Source organism: Cervus elaphus, chromosome 14 (genome assembly GCF_910594005.1).
Source record: "Cervus elaphus chromosome 14, mCerEla1.1, whole genome shotgun sequence".
Taxonomy (NCBI): Eukaryota; Metazoa; Chordata; class Mammalia; order Artiodactyla; family Cervidae; genus Cervus; species Cervus elaphus.
Window position 1 is genome coordinate 61,968,883 of NC_057828.1, and position 26,477 is coordinate 61,995,359.

At 45.7% G+C, this 26,477-nt stretch overlaps 1 protein-coding gene across 1 annotated transcript; it reads left to right on the top strand.

Moving 5' to 3' along the window:
* Positions 1 to 1,287: 1,287 nt before the first annotated feature.
* On the top strand, positions 1,288 to 25,881 carry TOR3A (torsin family 3 member A). The gene is made up of 6 exons (XM_043922972.1): positions 1,288 to 1,654; positions 3,012 to 3,125; positions 3,741 to 4,006; positions 5,703 to 5,881; positions 24,359 to 24,483; positions 25,029 to 25,881. Exons 1-6 carry the CDS (start codon positions 1,387 to 1,389, stop codon positions 25,283 to 25,285), a joined length of 1,209 nt encoding a protein of 402 aa, XP_043778907.1. The 5' UTR covers positions 1,288 to 1,386; the 3' UTR covers positions 25,286 to 25,881.
* Positions 25,882 to 26,477: the final 596 nt, after the last annotated feature.

A 26,477-nucleotide genomic window follows, 5' to 3' on the forward strand; every position in this document is an offset into this window, starting at 1 on the left:
CCAGTGGTTCTTGGGCTATTCTAGAGTAGGACTGAGTTTGCCTGGTAAGGAAAGACAGCTGCCTGTAGTTTTCACCAGAGCCACTAGAGGTCTCCATCATCCATGAGATGTTGCTCCTAGCTTTACAACCAGGGGTCTCCAAGCACTGAGAATGAAATAGCAAATTTACTGAAAATAGAGGCTTATCTGCGAACTGGTGTTTGGATTCATTGTTTCTACCTGAGACTGACTTTGGTTGAAAAAAAAAGTTGAGTCTTTTAGGGAAAAGATGTCTTGAAATCAAATTGTCCAAGAACTTTCAAGCGACCTGCTTTATTTATACTGTGAAATGTAAAATTAAAATCCAATCTCAAATATTATCAGTTAACCCTCCATGAAAGTTACCAGTAGAGAATTATTTCCACAGTCTTAAACTTAAATTTTTTTTAAGAAACCAGGGTAAATACTAGTCATTTTATCAGCATGAATTCACCAGTTTCTTCCTAGGACAAGATGGCTCTTAGGTCAGTGGCTTCAATAACTCAAGTGATCTTTGGGAAAAAAATGCAGTAAGTACTTGGGGAATCTAGCAAGCTTGTTACATGCTCATATTATGGAGAAAAGAGGCCCAGAGGTCTTCAGCCAGCGGTGTCTTGAGAAGCTGTTCAGTCACAAGCATTTCAAAGTTGCAAATTTAAGCCCAGAAAGTGCATTCAATACTCAGCTTAGCTTGTTTTCAACAGGCTGTGATTACATTGACGTGAGACCTCGTGATTTTTCCATGACTCTCGGGGAGTTTCCAAAATCGAAATATCTCCAGTCGAGCCCATTAGCTTCCCCAGCTGTGAAAACCTGCTGATTGCTTGCTGCTCTGTTTCATTTCCCTCTGTAGCGAAGCCAGGCCCAGGGCTGACTTCCCCTGGCTAAGTCAAGCTCCCGGTGAGATGGTTGCCCGGTTTCATCTAACAGGTTGGTAGGAAGTTGATCTGCAGACACGCGACAGGGCACCAGTGGGTACCCGTATTTCGTAGCCCTCAGTTGGGCCACCGGAGCCGAACGAAAGTAACTGGGTGATTGACAGTGGCCATTTCAAGGCCTGACTTCAACTTCTTTGCAACCACGATCACCCAGAATAGACTGCTGCCTGGCAGCGAGGCCCCAGTCGGCTGGGCGGCGCCTGCAAGTGGCCTCGGGTTGCAATCTCAAGAACCATTCGGTTTCGGTTCCGGCGGGAACCGGGGTCGCCCTGGGTCACCAGGGAAACGAGCTCGGCCCGCCTGCGGTTCCCATAGCAACGCCAATCCCTGGCCAATCCGGGCCTCGGAAGTGCGGGCGTCCGCCCTCAGGCCCGGACCCTGAAAGGGCCGGGAAGGCCCAGCGGCAGGGGGACCTGCTGCCGGCCTGGCCATGCTTGGGGGCACAGAGCGTCTGCTCTGGCTCCTGCTTCTGTCGCTGCTGCTGCCGCCCCCGAGTGCGTGGGGACAGGGCGGCCAGGCGAGGCCGAGGGAGGGGACAGAGGAGGCGGGCTCGGCCAGGGCTTGGCTGGCCTTTCAGGGCCTGCGGGAGCGACTGAGGGCGGCCGGCGCGCTCTCCAGACACTACTGGGCTCGCTTCAGCTGCCGCGTTTGGCCTCAGGACTGTGGGGAGGATGAGGAGGCGTCGGCGCGGTCCCCGGGTAAGATCCTGGGGCTCAGGAGGGCGGGAGCGGGCAGGCGGGATGCGCGAGGCCCGCTGGGATCCGTACGCGGCGTTCAGAGCCTCGCGCCCGTCTTGGGCCGTCGCGATCGGGGTCACCAGACAAGCGCCTTAGCCGCCGGCTCTGCTGTTCCGCCCAGCCTTTTGGCCGAGCTAAAAGCGGGGCAGCGTCTGCGGAACCGGGAACCCTCATCACTGCCGCCGCCGCCCCCAGCGCTGGCTCTGCGTCCTTATGCAGACGAGCGGTCCTGGCTGCACTCCCCGCCGGCTCCTGGCTTCTCCAGACAAGGCTTCACTTCCCTGCTGTCTCCGAACCTGCCCTGTCATTATTCCAAGGAGCTGCTCTTGCTCACATTCTTGATGACTTTAAGGAAAACCCCCAGTTGGGCACTCCCCACAAGTACCTTGTCCTCCTCCTCTGCTGCTTACAGAAGATGAAGCTGGGCTACGAGTCCCCCAAACCTGACTTCTGATTTATTCTCTGTCACTGATAAATTGTGAGGCAGGGTCGTCACATAAAGATCCTGGCCCTGGTGGTTTCTGAGGCTCCTTGCGGTGGATGTCCTTAACTCTAGGCTCTGTGGTGGTAATCCTGCAGTGGTGCTAGAAACATCTTTCATTTAAATTAAAAGTTCTTTTTTGGCAGGGAGGGGAGCAAGGCCTCCAGACATGAGGGATCTTAGTTCCCCAACCAGGGATCCAACCTATGCTCCCTGCATTGGAAATAGAGTCTTAACCACTGGACCACCAAGGGAAGTCCCTAAATCAAAAGTTCTAAATTCCAGTGAATGGTTTTCTTTTTTTTTTTTTTTTTTTTCCGTTTTTGCCAATGCTCAGTATATTCCAGTTGACTTCTGATAGAAGAATGGAGCCTGGCCGGCTACTGTCCATGGGGTCACAACTTAGTGACTGAACAACAACAGCAAAAGAATTGAGACACTTGGGGTTGGCCGTGATCAAATGATTCTGCAATCCAGAGCAAGTAGGAAGCATGGCAATCACCAGTTACTGTTTGTCTCCCTCGGAGACCGCAAACTCCTTGCAGGCAGGGCCTGGGTAACTTACACTTTGGCACAAAATAAGATTTATTGTTGAGTAAATTGAGCTTTTGCTGCAACAAGAGCTGCATCTATAGCAAGGCCATCAACTTCCTCATACTGGAGATTCCCACCTGAGTCCATTCCCAGGTGCCATGAGTGGAAGGCCCAGGGCAGAGCGGTGGGGAGTGGTTCTGGAGAAAGGACGGAAGAACTGCTCTGGTGGTTTGAAGTGAGGCAGTGTTCAGCCCGCCCTGGGCCCTGGGCTCCATTCCTGTCTCACAGCTCTTCCTCTTCCAGCTTGGAGCCTTGCCCTACTGGGCCAGCAGTACCTGGATATCTTGAGCACGTGGTCCTGCAGCTTCTGGGACTGCTGCGACAGAGGGGACTGCAGGATCATCAACAACTTCACAGGTTAGACCTCACGTGGCCCTCAGGGCCAGGAATCTGGGGGGAGGAGGGGCGGGCGGGGAGGCAATTCAGAATGCCAGGGTGTAGGGACCCAACCTCAGCCTGCCCATAGCCAGCATCATGGTAGAGACCCTCCCTGTCTCCACCATGGCTCCCATACCCTGCACCCTCATGGCTGAAAGGAAGGAAGGCCTTGGCAGAGGGCTTTGCCCTTGTTAGCTGCTTCAGTAGATGTTGGCTGAATTGAATTGAAATGAATAAAATAAGGGGGGTCTCCATAAAATATTTAGGGGGTCCTGAAACTTCCAGGCAGGAGCAACTTCATGGTAGTGGGGGGCTGGTTTCCTCCTCCAGAGAGGACTCTGCCAACCCTGGTAGGGGGTGTCTTCAGAACCTTCAGAAAGGGTGAAATCAATGTGGATTTCTCAAACTCTTCAGAAAGTAGCACCAAATGTCTTCTGCTGCAAGGTCTGCCCAGTGGCTTCTTGTCACGAGGCCTCCAGACAGGATGGCTTCCACCTCAGAGGTGCTCAGCGATGTTCAGTCTCTTGGCCATCACCAAGCCTGGGGGGATGCACCTGTGTGCCCTCCTCAGCGTGGCCTCTTCCCCATCCCTAGGCCTCGAGGCGGACCTGCGTGTGCGCCTGCACGGCCAGCACCTGGCCCGGGAGCTGGTCCTGACAGCGGTGAGGGGCTACTTAGAGATGCCCCGGCCGGACAAGGCCCTGGCTCTGTCGTTCCACGGCTGGTCTGGCACAGGCAAGAACTTCGTGGCGCGGATGCTGGCGGAAAACCTGTACCAGGACGGGCTGAGGAGCAACTGTGTCAAGATGTTCATCTCCACGTTGGACTTCCCTCACCTCAAGAACGTGGACCTATACGAGGTGAGGCCGGCCATGCTGAGGAGCTAGGGTGAGGGCTTGGGCCCGGTGGAGGCTGGGCAGCCGAGACACAGGCCTGTGTGCTGGGAGGGAGGCTGAAGCCAGCCCTTGGTATGGGAGTTGGAGGACAGCAGAGTGGGGGGGACGATGCAGTGAAACCTGTTACCCACAGAGACAGCTACTCAACAGGTGAGGCCCAAGAGGGCACTGAGCTTAACCAGAGAATCCATGTGTTTAATTTGTCAACAGAAGTAGTGGAAGTGCCTCAGGAAGTGTGAAACGGAGCAAGCAGAAGCTTTATCATAATCTCCCCACACGGACACAACCAGTTAGCATTTTGGTGTACTTCCTTCAAGCTGTTCCCCTGCACTCTTTAATGTCTTTATAATTATATTGGACAGAAAGTTGCATGTTCCACAATTTTTTTTTAAAGAGGCTTCTCATAAGTGATTTTTCCACGGCTTCCCAAAAGTACTCATTTCATGCCAACAGGTGGACTCATCACATACAAAAAGTTTCTGCTGCTCTGCTATTTTGGGTTTCATTCATTCAGACATGTTAGCCATGCAATGACCAAACCCCTCTGCAGCCTGACAGAGGGGACTATGTCTATTTTTGGCTTTTAGTTTCAATATTTGGAGTGTGTTAACCTGGGAAGATTATGTAAGCCTTTGAGGACAGATTGCCCGAGTCACCCAGCAGTTTCAGTGTGGCCTGGCAGGGCAGGCTGCTGGTCAGGCCTCCCAAGAAAGAACTACCTGGCTTTGCAGTAAAATACCTGTGACTCTCAGCTTCCCCACTGTGGAAATCGACACATACTCATTCTCACACCCACACACTGGGGAGATGGGGCTGAAGTAAAAAACCAGGGAGGCTAGAGGTAGATGGAGATTGTGGGCTCTGCTCAAACACCTCTCCCTTGGGGAGGGAGATGGGAGGGAAGTTCAAGTGGGAGGGGACTTGGGTAAACCTATGGCTAATTCATGTTTGGTAGAAACCAACACAATACTATAAATCAATTATCCTTCAGTTAAAAATTGATTAATTAAAAAAAAAAACAACACCTCTCCCCGGGGCAGGACCTGGCCCTGTTCTCCTGGGGAACCCTGCAGAGCAGCATCTTTTCAGTCCAGGGCTTACTATCCTTCCTGGGGTGGCGAATCCCAGTTTTGAGTTGGGTCCCTCAGGCACCAGGACTGAGATCTCAGGGAAGAAGCTGGTGGGTGCTCTGCTCCTGGGAGTTCAAGACAGGGCTGCCTCTGGGCACCCGAGCCTGTCTCTACCTGTCATCCCTGTGTGACAGCCTGACTGCTACCCCTGGGGAGGGTGAGTTAGCAGCTACTTCTGGGATGGAACCTCATCCGGGAGGGGAGGAAGCAGGGCTGGGGCCATTTCCCAAGGCCTTTTCCCCAGGCTGGCTCCACTAGTTGGCTTTTAAATCTCAGGGTGAAAAAAAAATAAAATTAAAATTAAAAAAAAAAATAAATAAATCTCAGGGTGCAGGAGAATCACCTGGGAGGCTTGTTAAAGGAGGATGCCCTAGCTCCATCCTCACAGGTTTAGATTGGTGGTTCTGTGGTGGAAACCAGCTCCAGGTGATCCATTGTAGACACCCTGGGGAAACCAGTGCCTGACTAGGGCCCTCGGGGCCAGGAGGCGCCTTCCACTGCTCCCCAGCAGCTCCCCGTATTCTGCGCAGGAGAAGCTGACGGACCAGATCAGGAAGATGCAGGAGCACTGTCGCCAGACCCTGTTCATTTTAGACGAGGCTGAGAAGCTGCACCCAGGACTGCTGGAGGCCCTCAGGCCGCACCTGGAACGCCAGGCCCCTAGCAACCAGAGAGCCGAGTCCAAGAGAACCATCTTTCTTTTTCTCAGGTGAGGCCTGAGAAACAAAATTCAGAAGGACTGGGTGAGGGGAGAAAGAACCCTGTCCGGGCAGTGTGTGTGCCAAGCCTGGGAGCTGAGGGGGGTGAGGGGAGGGGTTTCCATGCTCTCCTAGGCTGCCTCCCTTTTACCGCAAGGGAAACCAACACAAACTCCAGGAGAGGAAACAGAAGCCCAGCTGCTCGGGTGGCGGCAAGGGTGGGGAGCTTTAGGTCTCCTGCCTCGATTCTACCAAACACTTCTGAAGGGCTCTGACCCCACGCCCACCACCAGCACAGGCCAACTCTTGCCGGGACCAGCCTGGGGAAGACCCAGCCATCCTTATCTGGCCTCCTCCCTGGTTCTCAGGATGGGGAGGCTCCCTCAGACTCCCCAGTTAGAACACGGCCTCCTGAGGGAGGGACACTGGGAGTCCCCTCTTAGATAGACATTAAGTGGTTTTTTAAAAAATTGAGGTAATATTGACATATTAGTTTCAGGTGTATAATGTGATCTGCTATTTGTTTATATTGTGAGCTGATCACAATAAGTTTAGTTAACATTTGTCACCATACATAGTTACAAAACATTTTTATTCTTGTGATGAGAACTTTTAAGGTATTCTCTTCTCAGCAACTTCTAAATATGCAATGCAGTATTATTTACTAAAGCCACCATGCTGTATGTTATATCCCCATGACTTACTACTTGAAATTTGTACAGTATTCATCTTATTTTTTTCTCTTTCTGACCTATTTCACTCAGCATAATACCTTCAGGGTCCACGCATGTTGTTGCAAATAGCCAGATTTCCTTCTTTTTAATGGCTGAATAATATTCCACTATATATGCATTTTTTTCCTTATCCATTCATCTGTTGATGGACACACGTCATTTCTTATCTTGGCCATTGTAAATAATGCTACAGTGAACATGGGGGTGCAGATATCTCCTTGAGTATTTTCATTCTCTTCCTATAAATACCTAGAAGTAGAATTGCTGGATCATGTGGTCGTCCTATTTTTAATTTCTTAAGGAACCTCCATACTGTTTTTCATAGTGGCTGCACCAGTTTACATTCCCACCAGTGATGCACAGGGGTTCCCTTTTCTCCACAGCCTTACCAACATTGGTTATTTCTGATCTCTTTGATGATAGGCATTCTAACAGTTATGAGGTGGTATCTCATTGTAGTTTTTTATTTGCATTTCCCTCGTGATTCCTGCTGTTGAGCACCTTTTCATGTCTCTGTTGACCACTTGTATGTCTTCTTTGGGAAGCTGTCTATTCAGAGCTTTGTTCATTTTTCCATTGGATTAGTTTTTGCTATTGAGTTATATGAGGTCTTTATAGATTTTGAATACTAACCCCTTATCAGGTATATAGTTTGCAAATATTTTCTCCCATTTGTTAGGTTTCCTTTTTGTTTTGTTGATGGTTTCCTTTGCTATGCAGAAGCTTTTGGTTTGATGTAGTCCACTTGTTTATTTTTGCTTTTGTTGCCTTTGCTTTTAGTGTGAAATCCAAAAAATAATTGCCAAGACCACTGTCAAGGAAATTACCACTTATGCTTTCTTCTAGGAGTTTTATGGTTTCAGGTCTTAAGTTCAAGTCTTTAATCCACTTTTTTTCTTCATTTTATTTTATATTGGAGTATAATTGAAAACAATATTCTGTTAGTTTCAGGTGTTCAGCAAAGTAATTCAGTTATACATGTATCCTTTTTCAAATTCTTTTCCCATTTAGGTTATTACAGAGTATTGAGCATAGTACCCTGTGTTATACAATAAGTCCTTGTTGGTTATCTATTTTAAATATAGTAGTGTGTACATGTAAATCTCAAACTTCTAATTTATTCTGCCCCTGCCCCACCTTTCCCCTTCAGTAACCTTAAGTTTATTTTCTAAGTCTGTGAGTCTGTTTCTGTTTTGTAATAAGTTCATTTGTATCATTTTTTAATTCCACATATAAGCAATATCATATGATATTTGTCTTCATCTGACTCATCTCCAGATCCATCCAAGTTGCTGCAAATGGCATTATTTCATTATGGAATGGATGAGTAATATTCCGTTGTATATGTGTATCAGTCTTCTTTACCCATTCTTCTGTCAGTGGACATTTAGGTGCATGGGTTTATTTCTGGGGTTTCTATCCTCTTTCACTGATCTGTGTTTCTGTTTTTGTGCCAGTGCCATACTGTCTTGATTACTCTAGCTTTGCAGTATAGTCTGAAGGCAGAGAGCCTAATTCCTCCAGCTGTTTTTCTTTTTCAAAATTGTTTTGGCTATCCAGAGTCTTTTGTTGTGTCTCCATACAAATTTTTTAAATTTTAATTCTATTTCTGTGAAAAATATCATTGATAATTTGATACGGATTGCATTGAATCTGTAGCTTGCCTTGAGTAGTACAGTTATTTTGACAGTATTGATTCTTCCAATATAAAAACATGATATATCTTCCATCTGTGTCATCTTTACTTTCTTTCATCAGTGTCTTATAATTTTTGGAGTACAGGTCTTTTGCCTCCTTAGATAGGTTTATTCCTATTTTATTCTTTCTGATATAATGGTAAATGGTGTTGTTTAATTTCCCTTTCTGATCTTTGTTAGTATATAGAAATGCAACAGATTTCTGTGTATTTATTTTGTATCCTGCTACTTTACTGAATTCATTAATGAACTCTAGTAGTTTTCTGGTAGGATCTTTATGGTTTTCAATGTACAGTATGTCATCTGCAAAGAGTGACAGTTTTACTTCCTTTCCAATTTTAATTCCATTTATTTCTTTTTATATCTTTTTCTTCTCTGATTACCATGGATAGGACTTCCAAAATTATGTTGACTAAAAGTGGCAAGAGAGGACATCCTTGTCTTGCTCCTCATCTCAGAGGAAACACTTTCAGCTTTTCATCATTGAGTATGTTACCTGTAGCTTTGTCATATATGGCCTTATTATTATGTTGAGGTATGTTCCCTCTTTGCCCACTTTCTGGAGAGTTTTTATCATAAATGAGTGTTGAATTTTGTCAGAAACATTTTCTGCAACTATTAAGATGATCATATGGTTTTTATGCTTCAATTTGTTCATGTGGTGTATCACACTGATGTGCAGATATTAAAAAGTCCTTGCATCCCTGGGATAAATACCCCTTGATCATTTTAATGTACTGTTAGGCTTGGTTTGCTAGTGTTTTGTTGAGGATTTTTGTGACTGTGTTTATCAGTGATATTGGCCTGTAATTCTTTTTTTGTGGTATCTTTGGTTTTGCTATCAGGTGATGCAGTCTCACAAAATGAGTTTGTGAGTGTTCTTTTCTCTGCAATTTTTTTTGGAATAGTTTCAGAAACTATTCTCTAAATGTTTGATAGAATTTGCCTGTGCACCATCTGATCCTGGACTTTGGTTTCTTGGGAGTTTCAATCTCAGTACTTGTGACTGGTTCAAATTTTCTGTTTCTTCCTGTGTCAGTCTTGGGAGATTGTCCCTTTCTAAGATTTTCTCTATTTCTTCTAGGTTGTCCATTTTATTAGCATATAGTTATTTGTAGTAATCTGTTATTTTCATTTATCTGCTCTGATCTTTATGATTTATTTCCTTCTACTAACTTTGGATTTTGTTCTTCTTACACCTAAAGCTAGAGAAAGGTTAGGTTGTTTATGGTTTTTCTTATTTCCTGAAGCAAGATTGTATTGCTGTAAACTTTTTTTTTTTTTTTTTTGCTGCTTTTGCTACATCCTCTAGGTTTTGGATTATAGTGCTTTCATTTTCGTTTTTCTCTAAGTATTTTTCATTTCCTTTTTGATTTCTTCAGTGATTCATTGGTTGTTTAGTAGCATATATTGTTTAGCCTCCATGTGTTTGTGGGTGTTTTTTTTTCAACAGGTTTTTTTCTTGTAGTTGATTTCTAATTTCATAGCATTGTGTAGAAAAGAGGCTTCACGTGGTTTCAGTTTTCTTAAATTTACTGGGGGTCACTTTGTAGCCCAGCATGTGATCAGCCCTAGAGAATGTTCCATGTGCACTTGAGAAGAAGGCTGCTTTTATATGGAATGCTCAATGAATATCAATTAAATCCAACTGGTCCAATGTATCATTTAAAGCCTATATTTCCTTATTGATTTTCTCTCTGGATGATATGTCCATTGATGAAAGTGGGGCTTTAAAGTCCCGCACTATTATTGTGTTACTGTCAGTTTCTCTTTTTATGGCTGTTAGTATTTTCCTTATATAGTGAAGTATTTGCCTTATATATTGAAGCTTCTATGTTGGGTGTGTCAGTTCAGTTCAGTCGCTTGGTCATGTCCAACTCTTTGCAACACCATGAACTGCAGCACGCCACACTTCCCTGTCCATCACCAATTCCCGGAGTTTACTCAGACTCATGTCCATCGAGTCGGTGATGCCATCCAACCATCTCATCTTCTGTCATCCCCTTCTCCTCCCACGTTCAGTCTTTCCCAGCATCAGGGTCTTTTCAAATGAGTCAGTTCTTCGCATCAGGTGGCCAAAGTATTGGAGTTTCAGCTTCAGCATCAGTCCTTTCAATGAGTATTCAGGATTTATTTCCTTCAGGATGGACTGATTGGATCTCCTTGCAGTCCAAGGGACTCTCAAGAGTCTTCTCCAGCACCACAGTTCAACAGCATTAATTCTTTGGCACTCAGCTTTCTTTATACTCCAACTCTCACATTCATACATGACTACTGGAAAAACCATAGCTTTGACTAGACAGACCTTTTTTGACAAAGTAATGTCTCTGCTTTTTAATATGCTGTCTAGGTTGGTCATAACTTTTCTTCCAAGGAGCAGTGTCTTTTAATTTCATGGCTGCAGTCACCATATGCAGTGATTTTAGAGCCCAAGAAAATAAAGTCAGCCACTGTTTCCATTGTTTCCCCATCTATTTGCCATGAAGGGATGGGACCAGATGCCATGATCTTAGTTTCCTGAATGTTGAGTTTTTAAGCCAACGTTTTCACTCTCCTCTTTCACTTCCATTAAGAGACTCTTTAGTTCTTCTTTGCTCTCTGCTGTAAGGGTGGTGTCATCTGCATATCTGAGGTTATTGATATTTCTCCTGGCAATCTTGATTTCAGCTTGTGCTTCATCCAGTCCAGCATTTGGTATGATATACTCTGCATATAAGTTAAATAAGCAGGGTGAAAATATACAGCCTGGAGATACTCCTTTCCCGATTTGGAACCAGTCTTTTGTTCCATGTCCAGTTCTAACTGTTGCTTCTTGACCTGCATACAGATTTCTCAGGAGCCAGGTCAGGTGGTCTGGTATTCCCATCTCTTGAAGAATTTTCCATGGTTTATTGTGATCCACACAGTCAAAGGCTTTGGCATAGTCAATAAAGCAGAAGTAGGTGTTTTTCTGGAACTCTCTCGCTTTTTCAGTGATCCAACAGATGTTGGCAATTTGATCTCTGGTTCCTCTGCCTTATCTAAATCCAGTTTGAACATCTGGAAGTTTACAGTTCATAAACTGTTGAAGCCTGGCTTGGAGAATTTTGAGCATTACTTTGTTAGCATGTGAGATGAGTGCAATTGTGGGGTAATGTGAGCATTCTTTGGCATTGCCTTTCTTTGAGATTGGAATGAAAACTGACCTTTTCCAGTCCTGTGGCCACTGCTGAGTTTTCCAAATTTGCTGGCGTATTGAGTGCAGCACATTCACAGCATCATCTTTTAGGATTCGAAATAGCTCAACTGGAATTCCATCACCTCCACTAGCTTTGTTGTAGCGATGCTTCCTAAGGCCCACCTGACTTCTCATTCCAGGATGTCTGGCTCTAGGTGAGTGATGACACCATCGTGGTTATCTGCGTCATGAAGATCTTTTTTGTATAGTTCTTTTGTGTATTCTTGCCACTTCCTCTTAATATCTTCTGCTTCGGTTAGGTCCATATCATCTCTGTCCTTTATTGTGCCCATCTTTGCATGAAATGTTCCCTTGGTATCTCTAATTTTCTTGAAGAGCTCGCTAATCTTTTCCATTCTGTTGTTTTCCTCTATTTCTTTGCACTGATCAGTAAGGAAGGCTTTCTTATCTCTCCTTGCTATTCTTTGGAACTCTGCATTCAAATGGGTGTATCTTTCCTTTTCTCCTTTGCCTTTTGCTTTTCTTCTTTTCACAGCTATTTGTAAGGCCTCCTCAGGCAACCATTTTGCCTTTTTGCATTTCTTTTTCTTGGGGATGGTCTTGATCCCTGCCTCTTGTACAATGTCATGAACCTCTGTCCATAGTTCTTCAGGCACTCTGTCTATCAAATCTAATCCCTTCAATCTATGTGTCACTTCTAATGTATAATCGTAAGGGATTTGATTTAGGTCATACCTGAATGGTCTAGTGGTTTTCCCTACTTTCTTCAATTTAAGTCTGAATTTGGCAATAAGAAGTTCATGATCTGAGCCACAGTCAGCTCCCGGTCTTGTTTTTGCTGACTATATAGAGCTTCTCCATCTTTGGTTGCAAAGAATATAATCAGTCTGATTTTGATATTGACCATCTGGTGATGTCCATGTGTAGAGTCTTCTCTTGTGTTGTTGGAAGAAGGTGTTTGCTATGACCAGTGCATTCTCTTGGCAAAACTCTATTAGCCTTTGCCCTGCTTCATTCTGTACTCCAAGGCCCAATTTGCCTGTTACTCCAGGTGTTTCTTGACTTCCTACTTTTGCATTCCAGTCCCCTATAATGAAAAGGACATCTTTTTAGGGTGTTAGTTCTAAAAGGTCTTGTAGGTCTTCATAGAACCATTCTAGGAATGTTGGATGCATATATGTTTACAATTGTGATATATCTTCATAGATCTGTCATTCATCTTTATGTAGTGTCTTTCTTTGCTCTTGTAACAGTCTTTATTTTAAAGTCTATTTTGTCTGATATGAGTATTACCACTCCAGCTTTCTTTTGATTTGCATGGTATACCTTTTTCTATACCCTCATTTTTATTCTGTATGTTTCCCCAGATCTGAAATGGGTCTCTTGTAGACAGCATGTATATGAGTCTTGTTTTGTATTCATTCAGTCTCTTGGTTGAAGCATTTAATCCATTCACATTTAATTTGGTTATTGATGTATATGTTCTTATATTTGTTAATTGTCTTGGATTTGTTTTGTAGGTCTTTTTTTCTTCCTTTCCTCTTTTGTTCTCTTGTGATTTGGTGACTAACTTTAGTGTTGTGCTTGGATTTCTTTTTCCTTCCCTGCGTATCTATTGTAGATTTTCAGTTTGTGGTTACTATGAGGTTTTGGTATATTTACAAACAAGAGTGTTTTAAGTGTTCCTGGTCTTTTAGCTTTTATATGCATTTCCAACATCCTGCATTTGTACTCACCTCTTCCCATGACTGATAGTTTTGGTATCATATATTTGTGTGTGGGTGATTTCCTACCTTTATTGTATGTTTGCTTTTACCAATGAACTTTTTCCATTTGTAATTTTCTTGTTTCTAGTGTCACCTTTTCTTTTCTGTTAGTGAAGTTCCTTTAGTATTAGTTGCAAAGCTAGTCTGGTGGACTGAATTCTCTTAGGTTTTGCTTGTCTGTAAAGCTTTTAATTTCTCCATTGAATTTGAATGAGCTGCTTGTTGGGTAGAGTATTCTTGGTTGTAGTTTCTTCCCTTTGGTACTTTAAATACATTGTTTCACTCCCTTCTGGCCTGCAGAATTTATGCTGAGAAATCAGCTGATAACCTTATGGGAATTCCCTTGTATGTAATTTGTTACTTTTCTCTTCTTGGTTTTAATATTTTTCATTGTCCTTAATTTTTGTTTGATTACTGTGTTTCTCAGCATGTTCCTCCTTGGGTTTATCCTGCCTGGGACTCTCTGCACTTCCTGGAATTGGGTGACTGTTTCCTTCCCTCTCTTAGAGAAGCTCTCAGCTGTTAATATTCTCTCTCCAAACATTTTCTCAGGTCCTTTCTCTCCCTCTTACCCTTCTGGGGCCCCTATAATGCGAATGTCACTGCATTTAATGTTGTCCCAAAGGTCTCTTAGACTGTCCTCTTTTCATTCTTTTTTCTTTATTCTGTTCCATGGCAGTGATTTCCACCATCCCGTCTTACAGCTCACTTATCTGTTCTTCTGCCTCAGTTATTCTGCTATTGATTCCTTCTAGTGTATTTTTATTTTAGTAATTGTCTGTTCATCAGTTTGTTTATCGTTTTTTTAAATTTTATTCATTTATTTTAAGCTGCACTAGGTCTTTGTTGCTGTGCACAGGCTTTCTTTAGTTGCAGGGAGCAGGGGCTACTCTTCATTGCAGTGCACAGGCTTCTCATTGCAGTGGCTTCTCGTTGCATAGCAAGGGCTCTAGATGCTTGGGCTTCAGTAGCTGGGGCATGTGGGACCTTCCTGGACCAGGGATCAAACCTATGTTCCCTACATTGGCAGGTGGATTCCCAACCACTGGGCCACTGGGGAAGTGCTGTTTATTCTTTAATTCTTAGGTCTTTGCTAAACATTTCATGTATCTTCTAGATCTGTGACTCCATTCTCTTTCTAGTGATTCTTTTTCTTGGATCATCTTTACTATCATTCCTCTGAATTCTTTTTCAGACAGGTTGCCTCTCTTCACGTAACTTAGTTGTTGTTCTGGGGTTTTATCATGTTCCTTCATCTGGGACACACTCCTCTGTCATCTCATCTCATCTAACTTTCTGGAATTGCAGTTTCCACCCACAGACCGCAGGGTTGTAGTTCTTGCTTCTGCTGTCTGCCCCCTGGTGGACGAGGCTAATAGGCTTGTGTAGGTTTGAGGCTTGTGCCATACTCTTGGAGGTCACACACAAGGTTTCATGTGCACCAGGATCCAAGGAAAAAGCAGGGACCTCATAAAAGCCTGGGCAAGACCTATTAGCTGATGTTGGAGGGCCTCCTGCGGAGGCGGAGGGTGACTGTGGCTCACTGCAGGGACAGAGACCATTATAGTGGTAGTTCTGGGGAGTATTCGTTGGTGTGAGCCCTGCTGGAGGCTGCCATCTTCTCACCAAGACCTGGCTCCACCCAACCGGATGTAGGCTCCAGTGCTGGGACACCTCAGGCTGATAGGGTGGGAACACAGCCCCACCCATCAGCAGACAGACTGCTTAAAGTCTTCCTAAGCATAGAGCTACCTGCTAAACACCTTGACACTTTGACATGGCCCTGCCCACCAGAGGGATAAGACTGTTTCTGTTTCCCTCAGACCTATGAAATTCTTGTGCCCAAATGCCACTGGCTTCCAAAGACAGATTATATCTCGTCTCCTTGTCCCCAGGCTAGGGAGCCTGACCTGAGGCTCAGAACTTTCCTGTGGGAGAACTTCAGTGATATAATTATTTTCCAGTTTGTGGGTCACCCATTTAGCCAGTATGAGGTTTGATCTTATCACAGTTTTGCTCCTCCTACCATCTCATTGTGCCTTCTTCATCTTTGGATGTAGGATGCCTTTTTTGGTAGGTTCCGGCATTTTTCATCAATGGGTTGTTCAGCAGTTAGTTGTAATAAGTGAGCTCATGTCCTTCTACTCTACCATCTTATCTCCATCTTTAATCCATTTTGAGTTAATTTTTGTGTATAGTATAAGACAGTGGTCCCGTTTCATTCTTTTGCATGTGGTTTCTTAATAAATCTATTGTTTTCAAGTCAGCATATTAGTTGAAATTTAAGTACAAACTACCCTTAAAGATTCCCAAGGTATAACCAGTTGGAGGATAGTTTCCCATGAAGTCCAACACGGCCAATTCTTCTCCAGCCTTGGAAAGTCTTTCTTCACTGAACGTGAGAGGAAGTCACTGGCCTGGAAGTCAGGGTATAATGTCAATGAAAAGCTTTCCCGCTCCTGGGTTGAGATTTGCAGCCTCACCATGCAGGACTGATCACTTACAAACACTACACTCCATTTCCTGTTTTGCTGTACTGTATGCCACAGGTTCTGGAAATGGCTTTGCAGAAAGTGAATTTTGAAATCAAGTGTCCAACTGTATCTTTCTATGGCAGCTCCAACAGAAAGTCCTGCCCAAGTTCTGTTAGCAGTCAAGTTTGGGTCCCTGTTGGCCCAACCTGAATGTATCACAAGCAGCTTCTTTTTTAAAAAATTATTTTTAATTGAAGGATGCTTGCTTTACAGTATTGTGTTGGTTTCTACCAAACATCAACATGAATCAGCCATAGGTTTACCCATGTCCACTCCCACTTGAACATCGCTTACACCTCCCTCCCCACCCCACCCCTCTATGCTGTTACCGAGCCCGGGTTTGAGTTCCCTCAGTCATACAGTAAATTCCCATTGGTAATCTATTTTACAGATGGCAATGTATGTTTCCATATTACCCTCTTCATACATCCCACCCTCTCCTTCCTCCCCTGCCAGCCGTGTCCAAAAGCCTGTTCTCTGTTTGTGTCTCCATTGCTGCTCTTCAGATAGGTTCATCAGCACCATCTTTCTAGATTCCATATATATGCATTAGTATATGGTATTTGTTTTTCTGACTTACTCCACTCTGTATAATAGACTTTATGTTCATCTACCTCATTAGGACTGACTCAAATGTGTTCCTTTTTATGGCTAAGTAATATTCCATTGTATATATGTGCCACATTTCTTTATCCATTTATCTGTCGATGGACATCTAAGGTGCTTCCATGTCCTAGCTATTGTAAATAGAGCTGCAGTGAACACTGGGTACATGTGTCTTTTTCAATTTTGGTTTCCTCAGGGTATAAGGCTAGTAGTGGGATTGCTGGGTTATATGATGGTTTTAATTCTAGTTTTTTAAGGAATCTCCACACTGTTCTCCATCGTGGCTGTATTAGTTTGCATTCCCACCAACAGTGTAAGAGGGTTGGTTCCCTTTTCTTCACACCCTCTCCAGCATTTATTGTTTGTAGACTTTTGGATAGCAGCCATTCTGACTGGCGTGAGATGGTACCTCATTGTGGTTTTGATTTGCATTTCTCTGATAATGAGTGATGTTGAGCATCTTTTCATGTGTTTGTTAGCCATCTGTATATCTTCTTTGGAGAAATGTCTGTTTAGGTCTTTTGCCAACTTTTTGATTTGGTTGGTTGTTTTTCTGGTATTGAGTTGCATGAGCTGCTTGTATATTTTGGAAATTAATCCTTTGTCAGTTGTATCATTTGCTATTATTTTCTCCCATTCTGAGGGTTGTCTTTTCACCTTGTTTATAGCTTCCTTTGCTGCACAAAAGCTTTTAAGTTTAATTTGGTCCCACTTGTTTTTATTTCCATTACTCTAGGAGGTAGGTCATAGAGGATCTTGCTGTGATTTATGTCATAGAGTGTTTCTGGTCTTACATTTAGATCTTTAAACCATTTTGAGTTTATCTTTGTGTATGGTGTTAGGCAGTGTTCTAATCTCTTTTATGCATAGCTGTCCAGTTTTCCCAGAAGCAGTTATTGAAGAGACTATCTTTGCCCCATTGTATATTCTTGCCTCCTTTGTCAAAAATAAGGTATCCATAGGCACATGGCTTTGGGCTATCTTGTTTCATTGGTCTATTGGAACATATGAATTGTGAGATTTTTTTGTTCTAGTTCTGTAAAAGATGCCATTGGTTATTTGATAGGGATTGCATTTAATCTATAGATTACATTTGGTAATATAGTCATTTTCACAGTACTGATTCTTCCAACCCAGGAACATGGAATCTCTCCCCATCTGTTTACATCATATTTGATTTCTTTCATCAGTGTCTTATAGTTTTGTCTCCTTAGGGAGGTTTATTCCTAGGTATTTTATTCTTTTTGTTGCAATGGTAAAGGGGATTGATTCCTTAGTTTCTCTTTCTGATTTTTCATTGTTAGTACATAGGAATGCAAGTGATTTCTGTGCATTGATTTTGTATCACTGATTAGCTCTACTAATTTTCTGATGGTAGCTTTAGGGTTTTCTAAGTACAGTATCATGTCATCTGCAAACAGTGAGAGTTTTACTTTTTTTCCAATCTGGATTCCTTTTGTTTTTCTTCTCTGATTGCCATAGCTAGGAACTTCCAAAACTATGTTGAACAACAGTGGTGAGAGTAGGCACCCTTGTCCCTGATCTTATAGGGAATGCTTTCAGTTTTTCACCATTGAGAATAATGTTTGCTGTGGGTTTATCATATATGGCCTTTATTAAGTTGAGGTAGGTTCTTTCTATGCCCATTTTCTGAAGTTTCTATCATAAACAGGTGTTGAATTTTGTCAAAAGTCTTTTCTGCACCTATTGAGATTATCATATGGTTTTTAGTATGGTATATCACACTGATTTGTATATATTGAAGAATCCTTGCATCCCTGGGATACACCTGACTTGATCATGGTTTTGGTCTTTTTAATGTGTTGAATTGTGTTTGCTAGAATTTTGTTGGGGATTTTTGCATATGTTATCAGTGATACTGGCCTGTCATTTTCTTTTTTTGTGTTGTCTTTGTCTGGTTTTGGTATCCGGGTGATGGTGGCCCCATAGAATGAGTTTGAAAGTGTTCCTTCCTGTGCAATTTTTTGGAAGAGTTTTAGAAGGATAGGCACTAGCCCTTGTCTAAATGTTTGCTAGAATTCACCTGTGAAGCCATCTGGCCCTGGGCTTTTGTCTTGGAGGAAATTTTTTATCAGTTTCGATTTCAGTGCCACAAGCAGCGTCTTGCCTTCAGTGGAAGCCAAACCCCTCCTCCCTGCCATCACCCTCCCCTCGCAGGCCTGTATATGCTCACTCAGGGATTTTCCCCAGCTTTAGGGTACCCGTCTGGTGACTCAGCTGGTAAAGAATCCACCTGCAATGCAGGAGACCTGGGTTTGATCCCTGGGTTGGGAAGATCCCCTGGAGAAGGGACCAGCTACCCACTCCAGTATTCTGGCCTGGAGAACCCCATGGATATAGTCCATGGGGGTCACAAAGAGACACAACTGAGCGACTTTCACTGTGAAGAGAATTAGGGGGTCTGGTTTTCCCTCAAGGCTTGGCAAGTGTGAAGGAGTGAGCTGGCATTTTGATCTGTAAGTAAGGCTGACAGGACACTGCAGTGCATTGTGAAGGAGGGCGGAGGAGCCTCCAAGGTTATTTTAAGAGGAAAGCAAGGAAAGATTTTCTGCTGTGATTTGAGTGGTTCAGAATTAGGAGGCAAGGACAGTAAATTCTTTGAATTAGCTCTCCTCCTCAGCTGTGTATTACTCATCCCCTTTTGAGGCAGCCCGAAAGTATGGATCTCTTCCTGTTGTGGTGAATTAGGTGGGGGCTCCAAAATGCAGGGACAATAACGAGTCATCTTGGTTCCCCAAGGCTTCTCCCCCCAAGCCCTGACAGGGGTGGGGACCCAGAACCAGTGTTGAAGGAAGTCCTTCCTTCAGAACGGAAGGGAGCCCGGCCACCTCGGGTGCCCTTTCCTAGTGCAGGGATCCCTGGCCTTTGTGCATGGCTTCTTCCCTCTCCGCTGCCTGGTTCCTGCCTCCTGGCAATGGCCATGGCCATGGCCAACCTTTCCCCAACTTGGCCCGAGGTGCCCAGAGGCTGACTTTCCCACGAGTTCTCGGCATAGAAAACCTCACCCTCACTGCTGGCAGGATTTCCTAACGTGACCCAGGTGACCCTGCTATCTCTAGGCAGATGTTGTATTTTAGTCATAGACCCACCAGCACTCTCTAATCTAACCCACCACCTGCCCTTCCCCCATTACCCCGGCCTCTGTGCCCTGAGGCCAGAGGGTCCCAATGAGCAGAGTGTGGGCAGGGTCTGGGGAGAAGCTGCCCCTCTGGGCCTACTCTGGCAGGGGATGCAGAGACCGTGCTGGCCTGGAGGAGCCTCTGAGCCCCGTGGGGAGGAGGACGCAATCTGGTGACAGGAGGCAAGGACATGGCCTCCGGTTCCATTGACTCCGATGTCGGCCCAGCCTATGAGAGCCACTGGTGCCCAACAGGCCTGGGTGGACTGTCTGGAGCCCGAGGGCCAGCCAGACTGACCCTGTGGCGCAGCACCTCTAGACCCCATCAGGTGTTCCAGTGATGTCTCTGGACTTGATTTCTCCACTGACCTTGCCTATGTGGTGAGGACTCTTACATTTGAAAGGAAAGCACTGATGGTACAACCAAATCAGTAGTGTGAGGCCAGCCGTTTAATCCTGAAACAAATCCTGAACGTGCTTGTTTGAAGTAAAGTGCTACTGGCTTTGCTGGCCCCCCTGCCACGTGGTGGTGTCCGATGGTAGAAAGGGCGTGGCAATTGAAGCAGGGAGTGTAGTGGGGAGTCGGGGTGCGGCTTGAGTCACCCGAACCCTCAGAACCAGTCCTGCCTCTGGGCCTGAGGAAATCAGGGCCCCTGGCTGGGTACCAGAAAACTAACATTGACTACTTTTGCCCATTTCTACCAAGTATAGAAGCTCTGGGAATGGTGTCACAGGGCTGGATGGGCACACGGAACTCTGGAGATCAGAGCCACGGTCCTCCCATTGAAGCTGTAAAGTGAAGAGAGAATTAATATACCTGTTCTCTTTGGGCTGTGGTGAGGAGAATGAATAGAAAAAGGGCTTTAAAAATGAAAAGAACTATACAAGTGTAAGTTGTTCATGGACTCAAAGGCCTTGAATCCCAGCACACAGAAAGTACTTGTGGAAATGTCTATTTGTTGACTGACCATCGAATCTAAGGTGACCTAAGGAGGGCTTCTTAAACTGTCTGCTTCAGGTCATTTTACAAATTAGGAAACGAAGGCTTGGGGAGATGACGCTAGAGGCAAGTTTGTGGTTTCTTTAGGGAAGACTCAGCAGTCCAGGCTGGGGTTGGCGAGCACGGTTCTGCAGAGGCCTTTGAGTCCCCGTCCTCTGTGGTCTTAGGACTGGTAAGACCACATGCTGTCCCCTCCCAGAGCCTGGGCAGAGGGCGCCTCACCAGGGGGGCCTTCCGTCCCTCGTCCCTTCAGACCTCCCAGTCCGCAGGTGACCTGGGAGGATGTGCAAGGGAACGGGAAGCACTCTGCGAGGGCAAGCTCTGTTAAAAAGTATAATGTTGAGGTTGGGTTGGAATAGAAAAGGGGCCCTGGTTATGTACTGGTGGGTGAGATAAAGCCTGAAACATGGAGGAAGAAGAGAGACCTTTGGCTGTGGGACTAGAGGAGAAAAGTCAGAAGGGAGGTGGAGATCTCAGAGGTCATGTCAAGTGGCCTTCTGGGTGCAACTGGGGAAGGCACTGGAGTCTGTCCCCCTGGCGCTGAGTAAGTGAATCCTAGTCCTCCCCCCTTCATCCTGGATCCCTGCCCTGCAGCCAACACATGTGTAGACCTGCCTTTACCTCCCATGAGTTATGCAGGATGGGCAGGTCTTGGCTCAGCTGACGCAGTTGTGGTCTGGCGTGTATACAGATGACCCGCCCAGTAAACCTTCCTACGGGAAGAGGAGGACCGCAGCTTCAGGAAGTAGAAGAGAGTTGACGTAAGCAGCTTTCCCGCCTGCAGAGGTCAGGGGAAGTCTGGCTGAGCAGGGGACAAGGGGTGGGGGCTCCCCTCGTCCGTGCCAGGCCCTCCAGCTGGGGGCTCCTGGCCTCGGGAGTGAAATGGAGCTGTGAGGGGCACACTGGCCCCTACAGGAAGGAAGACTGTATCCCTTAGCAGGAAAGGATGCCTGCCCCAGGAGGTGTCCTCCTTGTCCATCCGTGGAGGCAGGCAGGCGGAGAACCACCCAGCTCCTCCTCTATGTCCCAAACCCACCCCCAGGACACACTCAAACGCTGAACGAGCAGACAGATGAGCTAATGTACCTGAGTGTCAGCCACTCAGAGCTTGATGAGGACAGAATGGAAATACTGGCTCTTTGCTCCTTCCCTTGCTTCCGTCACTCATACTCCCTCACTGTACTGGGCTGGAGGAAAAAGCAGGGCAGAGCTCGGTTTGTTTAAGGAGCTAGCAGAAGGCCTGGGAGGGGACGTGAGTACTGTGAGGCAGAGAGGAGGATGCCAGGAGCGGGGAGCATGACCTGCCGCCCGCTCCTGGCTCCACGTCCTCCTTCCCAGCTTCCCCGCTCTAAGATTTCCTCTACCCTGCATCACTCTAACTCAGTCCTCTTTCCTGTGTTTTAGACCCACAATTCCAGTGAAATTACAACCCCTGCTGAGGTCACAGGCAAGGGCACAACACTTAACCGTGTGTAAATCCAAGCTGGCGTCTCCACCCTTCTCTTAAACCGCACTTGTGCTGAGCGGGCTGCGGGCCACTCCAGGCAGACACTTGTTTCTCTCTGGTGACCTCCCTTGTCTCACTTCTCCCTCCGTCAGTTACAGGGTCCTCTCAGTAGCGCCTCCTACACCAACTTTAAACCCTGCTCCGTTGCCTCTATCATCTCTAAACATGGACTATAGCACTAAGCTCCCTGACTAGCTTTCTCATCAATGCAACCACTGTGGCCCAAGAACAATCTTATTAGAAAGTATAGCCGATCAGACCACCTTACTACCCTGTGCTCCCACGTTCACAACCCTTCAATGGCTCTCTGTGGCCTATAAGCTAAAACCCACGTGAATGGCTGACAAAGGCCTCATGCCAGCCTCAGCCTGCCTTCCATGCCTCTGCTCCGCCAGCCTCTCCAAGCAGCCTGCAGCTCCTGACCCCCAGAAGCCCTCTGACCACCCATGCCTGGATATGTGCCCTTCCTGCCTCATGTCTGATGAGCACTATGGGGTCTGCATTTGCCCAGAACCCTCCTCTTCCCTCTTAAGTCTTACCCCCGGGCCCCAGCTGCCCTGGAATCATACACATGGGCCTCTCCTTCCACACAGAAGTCAAGGGAAAGACCGAAATCCTGCCATCCTTGTGCATTCTGCATATAGTACAGTCTCAGTGTTGGGCAAAGGACAGCAAGGCAGGGAGAGCAGATGACAAAGCAGGACAGCGCCTCTTCTGTACACACTTGTGTGTGACCAGACCTCCTGAGGACGGGAGGCCCAGGCCCCTCACCCTCCTTCCTTCCAGTCCCCAGTGGCTTCAGCGATCAGACTGTGCACTTGGAAGCCAAATATAAAAACAATGAAATCTAAGACATGAGACCATGAAACTCCTTGAAGAGAACATAGGCAAAACGTTTTCCAACATAAATTGTGGCAATGTTTTCTTGGATCAGTCTCCCAAGGCAAAAGAAGTAGAAGCAAAAATAAACAAATGGGACCTAATCAAACTTAAAAGCTTTTGCACAGCAAAGGAACCCATCAACAAAATGAAGAGACAACCTGCTACAGAAAAGAAGAAAATAATTTGTAAACAATGTAACAAGGGGTTAATTTCCAAAATATGTGAACAGTTCATACAACTCAATAACTCCCCCTGCAAAACTTAAAAAGTGGCATGTGTGCGTGCTCAGTTGTGTCCAGCTCTTTGCAACCCCATGGACTATAGCCCACCAGGCTCCTCTGTCCATGGGATTTCCCAGGCCAGAATACTAGAGTGGGTTGCCAAGTCCTCCTCCAGGGGATCTTCCCGACCCAGGGATCAAATCTGTATCTCCTGCATTCCAGGGGAGTTCTTTGTCACTGAGCCTCCTGGGAAGCCCCCCCAAAATGGGCAGAATACCTAAACTGACCTTTCTCCAAAGACATACAGATGGCCAACAAACACATGAAAAGATGCTCAACATCGCTAATTATTAGAAAAATGCAAATCAAAACCACAATGAGATATCACCTCATACTGGTCAGAATGGCTATCATTAAAAAGTCTACAAATAACAAATGCAGGAGAGGGTATGGAAAAAACGAACCTTGCTACACTGCTGAAGTAGAAATGTAAATTGGTGCAGTCATTATGGAAAAGTCTGGATGTTCCTCATAAAACTAAAAATAAATCTACCATCTGATCCAGCAGTCCCACCCCTAGGCACATATCCAGAAATGATGAAAACTGTAATTCAAAAAGACACATGCACCCCAGCGGTCACAGCAGCAGTCTTTACAAAAGCCAAGATATGGAAACAACCCAAATGCTCATCAACAGATGATTGTTTTAAGAAGATGTGAGAAACACACACACAATGGAACATTACTCACCCATAATGAAGAAATATTGCCATTTGCTGGATGGACCGAGAGAATATCACACTAAGTCAGTCAGAGAAAGACAAATCATATCACTTACATATAGAATCTAAAATAATTATTCATATTATTCTATATACAAAACAAATAGATCCATAGATGCAGAAAGCAACGCTGTGGTTACCAAAGGGGAATCGGGAGGTGGGGAATAAGTTAGGAGTATAGGATTTACAGACACACACTCATATATAAAACAGTTAAGCAACAAGGCTTCACTGTATAACACAAGGGTCGATGTTCAGTGTCTTATAATAACCAAAATGGACAATAATCTGAACATATATCTATATAACTGAATCACTGTTATGCAAAGTGATTAGTTTGAATCACTTAGTTTCACCTGAAACTAACCCAACATTGTTTATTAACTCCAATTTTTAAAAAACCACCACCAAAGAATCTATTAACAGGATTTGTCTCTTTCAGTAACCTTGGGGGCAATATCATCAATGAGGTGGTCCTGAACCTGCTTAAGGCTGGGCAGTCTCGGGAAGAAATCAGGATGGAACACTTGGAGTCCCACCTCCAAGCTGAGATTGTGGCGTCCACAGGTAAGTGACTCCCAGCCTTGCAGAACATAAGCCTCTGGTGAGAGGGGAGGTAGGGAAAAATGTGTGTGTGCTGGAAGTTGTGTTCATGAGATAAGACAGCGTACTCAGGGCCACAGAGGAGACGCCATATGATATTCTTGTTGTCAGTTTGAGGTAGGCATGAGAAAAGTCCTTTTCTGAAAACTATTCCTTAAAAACAGAATAGTTGGCCTTGGCCATACAGACTCTTGAAGAAGAAAGTCTCACTGTGTGAATCTCAGTGGCTCAGCCTCCAGTCACAGGTAGGGTCGCTGCACCTCTGCCTTCTGCCATCAAGTGAAGCCATAACCTGACAGGCACGTGCACTGTCTCTCCCTCTCACACGTCTGGTTCCCTCTCACCCCCTCTCCCTAAAGGGAGACACAGCTGCAGAGTTCTTAAGACAGCCTTCCCCGAGTTGGCATATGAGATCAAACCTCACCCAGGCCTTAGGGTGGGGGAACACCTCGACTCCGGCCGGGCTCAGCCTCAGGTCAGACCCCATGTAACGCTGCTCTTGATTTCAGACAGTGGCTTTGGGCACAGCCGTCTTGTGAAGGAAAAGCTGATTGACCTCTTCATCCCCTTCCTGCCACTGGAGTTCCGTCACGTGAGGCTGTGCGCACGCGATGCTTTCCTGAGCCAGGACCTCCTGTATACGGAAGAGGCCCTCGACGAAATTGCTAGGATGATGGTGTACATCCCCAAGGAGGAACAGCTCTTCTCATCTCAGGGATGCAAATCTATTTCCCAGAGAATTAGCTATGTCCTGCCTGAGGGCTAGATGGAAACTTCCCGAAGCTGCCTTCCTTCCCCTAATGGACCCTGGGCTGTCGTGGCAGCACACTGTCCAGGACGTAACGGGTTGGAAGGGCAGGCTGGCAGCCAGCAGTCACGAGCACACGAGCCGTGTGTAGAGGGGAGGCCTTAGATCAGAGACAGAGCCAATGCTTAAAATCACTTGGTGCCTTAAAGAGCCACATTCCGAAATGTGAGCCAGCTGGTTGGGGAAGGTCATGCGGGAGAGACATCCCAAGGATTTATTAGCATCTGCCCGCAGATCCCTGGCTTTGGTGTTGGGCCTGAGGCTGCAGTATGCTCGGTTACAGAGAAGGGAAAGACGAACTTCTGCTTACCAGTGGCAGGGGCTGACCTCACATTTGCAGGCTGGGTGGGTGAGCTTTCAAGTTGTTATTCCCAGAGGGAGGCTGAGCAGCTTCCATCTGTGAGCTCAGGCAAGAGCTTCAGGCTAAAGGGCACAGAGGAAGTTTGGTTTTTTTTAATCAGTATAGGTGAATTCTTCTGCTTTGCAGATTTTTAAGATTTAAATTAGTGACCTTAACATATGTAAAGATTAAAATTTTGTATTTTTTTCTAAAACCCTCGGCTTACTTACCTTCTTACTAAGCCCTAGTAATCATGCTCCAGGAGCAAAATTCCACACACCAGGTGGTACGGATGGGGACTGGTGGGGATGGGGTGTGTGCTGGCACCGAGCTGACGGGGGTCACCTGCTCTGCCGACTCACCTCCATTTGCTTTGGGACCACATCAACTGAGCCAGGCTATTTCCGCCTCTTAGTGAAGAGGCCTCCACAGCATCTTGCCCTTATATATGTAAACAGCACTCCTACGCTCCCAGCTTTAAAGTCATCCTTGAGGACTGAATGGCCACCTGTAGATGTGGGCACTGTGCCTCTGGATACACAGGAGGTGCTCGCCATTTTGACCCTTCCCTTGGTTCTTCCCTTCTGCCACACTTGTGGAATCACACACGGCTCTGCTTCCGTGTCCTCCCCTCAGGTGGTCCTCTTATTTACAGTCCACCCCGCCCTCACCAGCAGTGCAAGTAAAAGGAAGACGCTTCCGCTTCTCCGCCGTTTAACCATTCATTCATTCATTTACTCCACAGCTGCCCCAAGGTGAGGAGCAGCTAGCCCGCGCCACATTAGATACCCAGTCAACACGCAAGCAAAT